The sequence below is a fragment of the Alligator sinensis genome, unplaced genomic scaffold, assembly GCF_000455745.1.
Source record: "Alligator sinensis unplaced genomic scaffold, ASM45574v1 scaffold256_1, whole genome shotgun sequence".
In the NCBI taxonomy this organism is placed as follows: domain Eukaryota; kingdom Metazoa; phylum Chordata; order Crocodylia; family Alligatoridae; genus Alligator; species Alligator sinensis.
The window spans coordinates 629,634-635,633 of NW_005842139.1; the positions used below are offsets into that span (position 1 = coordinate 629,634).

The 6,000-nt window shown below is 42.0% G+C and overlaps 1 protein-coding gene across 1 annotated transcript in view; it reads right to left on the reverse strand.

Moving 5' to 3' along the window:
* The window catches only part of BEND5 (BEN domain containing 5), a 934,984-nt gene that overhangs the window by 320,347 nt on the left and 608,637 nt on the right, over positions 1–6,000 (reverse strand). Inside the window, exon 5 of the mRNA XM_014520685.1 lies at positions 1,917–2,133. Coding sequence (XP_014376171.1) covers positions 1,917–2,133 — 217 coding nt within the window. The remainder of the gene's footprint in view (positions 1–1,916; positions 2,134–6,000) is intronic.

Here is a 6,000-nt window from a genome sequence, read left to right on the forward strand (position 1 = left end):
AAAACAAACACGCCACTTTAAATATTTAAAGTCATAGTGAATTTATGGAAATTATCTATTCAAGCTCAGCAAAGACACTAAGTACCCAAGCTGTTCTAGGATGGTCCTACAGAGAAAAGCCAGAAATGATCTGAGATTTCCATGTTACTAATACTTACAGGGATTACATTGTGAGCCTAACATAGAAGCTTTTCATACGGATCAGTCTGGTGAGCTCCAAAACGTTACCGCACCTAGTTCAGTAAAACATACCGTATATGCACATGTAGATATAAAATCTGGACTTATGGACAGCATATTTTGAAAGGCATCTGCTTGTTTAGTTTTCCGAACTGTGAAAACTATTATTTAGTAGCTCCTTGAAAGGCAACTGGAACGGGATTTGAAAGTAGAGAGATGCCTCTCGAAACGCAGATAAAAGACAAATCCACATAGCTCTGTTTTAATCAGCTAGATCCCCGTTGTGATGAACATGCAAATGTGACTGTTTTATGTGCTGTATTTCAAAGAGTGAGAATGGAAACAAAAAGCAGGTTTGTGTTACAAAACTAATGACAGTCGTGTCCTCCAAGATTAATGGTTAAACCCCACCAAAATCAGAATGATTAAGTTCGCTTCTCCCACCCCCTCAGGACTTCTGCTTCGTTATTAAATATTTTCCCCTCCCCTTTATAACTGTTGGGCCTCCTAATTGAGGTGATTAATAATTACTGTCAGTCAGGAATACTTAAATAGTGTTCTTTTAACCAAGAATTTTGCCTCGTCGACAACAAGGTTGGCATGATGTTTTCTTTTGTTAATTCTTCATTTCCTATTTGATTTTATTTGCGAATGGCTTTAGAGCGAGTGACAACAGCCAGGCTGCCCGCTCTGAGGCACAAGGCCCTTTACTATTCTCACAGCTTTATCACGACTCCCCTGGTATCTGGTGGGTTTTTAATTTCAAGCTCCAGCTGCTGGAGTCAGGGGACTAAATGAGAGTTTCAGGGGTTTTTTAATATCAACAAGTCAATAGAAACCGGCTTGCATTTGTGATCGCAGAGAAGAAGTCTAAAACTGTGAGGCAAGTGTGCCCTGATGCACGGCAAATATACTAGAAAGGCTTAGATAGCAGAGGGCAAAATTCAAAAAACACCCCAACATCTATTATTAAGAAAAACTAACTAAAATCCTCAAAATTTCTAAACTAATGTAATGATTCTTGGGGCTTGAGTTGTGCATTGAGACTGTTTGAGGTTGGTGATACTTTTATACAAAGAACTGTTACGGCCCGAAGAACAGAAACCTGTCCTTACCCACAAACCCTGCTCTAATCCTGCCCGGGAAGAACCCTGCATTGGGGGTGCAAGAATGCGTGTAGTCTCCACAAGCCGTGTCGGTTTAAGCTAACTGTGGTGGCACTGTATTTTTCATGGGGCCAATCTGATCCAGACTAGGGCTATCAATCCCATTTCACAAAACCTATTAACATCTTTATTTAAGATAAATGCACATTTCTTTTATTAAAAATAGTATGTGTACATTAATAATAAAGGCTATATACCCTCCTCCTAAAGCAATCTATCGGTTTCTGAACAGGCAGTCTGATCTCGTGGACGGAGAGAGGATTTCAGGAATCCAATTTCTTCAGTAAAGCTGTTTCAGTTTCTTCATTTAATGTCTTTAGAGGCGAATTGATCCTACATGGTAATTTTAGTGTTGTACTACATGTCGCAGAGGAGATATTTTATGTGAAATTAAATTAGCATTTGTCTATATTTCACCATGCAACCAAGCTGGCTCATGTGTCATTGATAGCAGTAAAACAAATATGTGTGTGTGTACTTTTGCAGGGATGATGAATGTTACTGTATAACCATTTAAGGGCAGACATCCATAATGAAGCATACTAGTCAGCAAACATGCTTAGTACTTACCACGCTGAGTCCTAGCAATTCCCTGAAAAAGTAGTCCATGTTCCTCCGTTGTAAGTTGTCAAGATAGTGTTGAAGCCGAGTATACGTGTAGGGGTAGCAGTAGGCAAATTGGTAAATGTCATCCTCTCGGTCAAAGCAAAAAGCAAATGACATGACATAGTTTTTCCTGTGGTCTGGACAGCGATAATAATATACATTTTTAGGTGGCAGCCTTTGCCTAAAAAAAAAAACAAAATACACATACACAGAGGCATGAGAAATGTCATCAGTTTAAATGCTACAGAAAGACTAACTGGAATCCAGAGTTTATCTCAAACGTATTATGGAAACCAACTGGAAGTTTTACTGGCTCAGAAATCAGTAGCTGGCTACTAAACGTCTCACTGCAGAACCGGCCAGTCAACCTCTCAAAGGACACTTTGGAGCCCATTCATATACTATATGAAAAAGGTCTGGGTACCGAGGCTTGAGGTAGGCTTGTTGACCCTCGCTGTGGTTAGAGTTTACATAGATATACCCAGACTTGCTTTAAACTGGCTCGTTCGGGCAGGGCTACTAGCACAGCCTGGTACCGGTGTAGCATGGTAGGTAGCTTAAAGACTCTATGCAAGTCGCACCTTTGCCTGCAGGATCGGTTTAGCCTTTCATGTCTAAGGGCTGGGGGTAAAGCATAGTTCATAAGACAGGTTCTGGGCTGAACCTCGGGACATTTCTGTATCCCAACCAAGTTTACTGGGAAGGAGATATACAGGCACGTCACACAGGAGTGGCAGGAAAAGATCAGTTCTTGGGAAACACTCCCATGTAGTGGAATGACCCCAGCAATTCTCTCTCCTAAGGCAATCAGTTGACCCCTGATTATAAAAGTAAGGGAGAAAAGGGGAGTTTGGCCAGTTCCAGAGTGGATGACTGTAGCCCTAGACACCATGTATATTAAAATGCAAATGCAGTATAATAAATAACTATAGTTGAAGAACTTCCACTGCGGTTAGCAGTATTGCATGTACTAAGGGGGTAACAAATGCCGATGTTTAGCTCTGCCAGATCTCTCTCATGCACCCAGTTTCAACGGTTCTCTTATTTCTCAATAGAAAAGTGACATAGTTTGCAGATATGAACCCAATTTGTGTTCCATAGACTGATGCTGTTCAGTCTCTCTATATACGCCCACTCTTTGCTTTGGACACAGGTTCTCTACCTTTATCTAGATAGGCAGATTCTCCAGTCATACCATGTTCTTGCAATTTAATGCTACTAATTTACCAGCCGTGTTTGGCAACAAACCGCTACAGTCCTGCAGACTCCAACTAATTCAATTATACAATATTATAAACAGTTCTCATCTAATGATTGTAGCAGATCTCAGCTAAACTAGGATTACGGGGAGGGAAAACATAATGAGATTTATAGACATAGCAATAGTAACGTGTCTTTTTTTTTTTTTTTTTGTAATACTTCCGAGAAGCTGGACTACAGCAGAGCATCAGTTTTGGCCTTTCATTGTTAATATGAAGTAGAGAACAAAACCCTCTCATTATGCAAAGGGATGTGTTTGCCAATTAGCAGCAGTTAAGGAGTATGATCAGTAAGACATGGGAGCCGCAATGAGAAACAGAAAGGAACTGAAATGTTCTTGGAAAAGTACAAAGAAGAGCCAGTGATGCAGTTAATTAGAGTTGAAATAAGAATTATTTGCCCCTTTTTATTGCCCTGATTCTTGAACACTCCAGGCATCAAGAGCTTACTTCAGTATTTGTGGGTTTAGTAAGACTTTTCCTTACCGTGGAGATCCAGCGCTAACCGAGTGGAAATAATTTCTGAGGCCACAAATGTGAAAGATGGAAAAAAAAAAAACTTTTCAATTTTTTAAAAGTAGAGCGGGGAAAAGAACTGCTACCAGCCGTCTGCGTAACGTACCCAAACCTAATAGGTTCCTCAAGTATCTGAACATATTTCTATCATTCACCGTTACTCTGGAGTGCGATAGGACATCCCTCATTTGATCTCAAATCAAGCAGATGATATGGCAGTGGGTAAATGTATTCTAGCTCCCTGTTCTCAAACCGTAATGCAAGCTTAAATGGTATAATGCTGAGTTGTTGAACTTTATTTGTTTCCAAATTAGCATATGGGGAAATAACAAAGGGCAGGCCTTACTTCATGCAATAAAAAAATTGCATGTAAAATGAGACGGGCAGGAAGAAATTTGGGATTCCAGAAAGGGCTGCGCTAATTGAAATTCATCTGTGGATAGTTAATGTTTTGAATGACACATGGCTCTGCTTGGTTCAATAACTTTGTACTTTTAAGCAAGTTTAGGACAACTTTGGTTAATGTATTAAATGTACTTTCGATATTTCACTCCCTTTCCCCCTCATTATAGAAGCTAAGCATCTGTTTTATTATCCACTTTGACACACCGCTTTATGGCTGCATTTGGCTATTATGGCTAATCTCAATGTCTAGGACATCTGGTATTGACATTTCACTATCTGGTGTCTAACACAGCAGCAGAAACCAGCCTCGGTTCCCAGGTTTAAATCTACCCTCTCAAGGCAGAAAGTACCCAAACTCTTAATTCAAACCATATCTTCCAAAAATAATTATAATAGTACTCCTGTCAGTGCTAATCTATTCTTATCTCTCCCAGCACTTTGTCACAGCTAATCTGTTTGTGAGTCATATGGAGAAAGAGAGTTAGTGTTTAGATACCGACAACACATCTTTACACACAGGAGCCTAATCAGATTCAGATCTTATCTGGGAATTAAAAAAAAAAAAAGGGGGGGGGGGCGGGGAGAAAGAAAAGAGACACAGCACTAGATATCACCAACTGAGCGTTTGATAACGAAGAAACATCGTTCAGTTCTTGAATTAACCTTTGTGTCCTAGACGCACTATTGTTTACTCTTCCTCCTTTTTTGTTCGATGCCTTCTGGAAAAGGACACCCACACACTGTGGCAGCAGCTGCTCCTATTAATTTAAAGCTATTACAAAAATTAAAATTAAACCCAATTACTTTGGCTGGTTTATAGCCGGAGAACGGCTTAGTCTGATTGTTCCCTCTGGTTATGGACAAAAACAATATTCCTACCTACAGCCAGCTGCCAGCAGAATACTAATGCATCCCGGGCCTGCCAGGACGTATTCGGAATGCAGAATTTAACTGCATTTCTGAGTAGAGAAAAATATCTTATCAAGGATCTACAGAAATGCACCAAGTTCTTAGACTGTAGGTCACGAAGCAGTTGGTTCCTGGTAAGAGCCAGGGAAGGAAACCGACAGAGGAAACGTAATGCTCGTATTTGTCATTTTGCATTTCCAGGCATTAAACACTCACAAACATGCCCTGCTAATTGCTACACAAGCGCCCGCATCGCATCGCTACGGGGGGGGCTAGTTAAAGGAAAACCCTCACGAATCTGGAAAGCGTCTTTTGAACCACTCATTCTCGGTTTGTTTTTCGAAGTGGATTACGCAGACACTGTTGAATATTATGCATTCATTTGGGGGGTTGGGTGAGGGGGAGGAATGACCCACCTTGGCTGCCTAGTTTGTAAGGATAAATGCCAAAATCCATTAAGAGTGGGTAGCGCTGGAGGCATAGTGAGCTCCTGCAGTGCCTTGGGAAGCGTGCTGCTTGCTGGGGAGCAAGAAGGGAAACTCCCCCGAGGAGCAGGGTGAACTGGGAAAATTCCCCTGCCCCATTGAGAGGCTTTGCTATGGCAGACGCAGCCCCAGACTGCCAAGCCATTGAAGCTAGGCATCCCTTTGTCCCACAGTGCCTGGGGCGAAGGGGTTGAGTTGAATGGCACCCCTTCCCAGCATTTTTGCCATGGGAGGAGCAGTTCTGTGCCCAGTAGGGCAAACAGGGAACCAGGGACAATGCCCAGGGAGCCATTCTGCAGCAAAGCCCACTGCATCCCCATATAGTATGAAACGCAGGGCTGCCTGGCTTCTAAGGCTGGGTGGCATGGGGCTGCACCTGCTGGAAGAAATGTTTCCAGGGTTGTGGGGGGAAGAGTCTGGCATCCCCCTTAAGTTGGCACCTGGGGCAGGTGCCCCACTCACCCTGCACAGGGA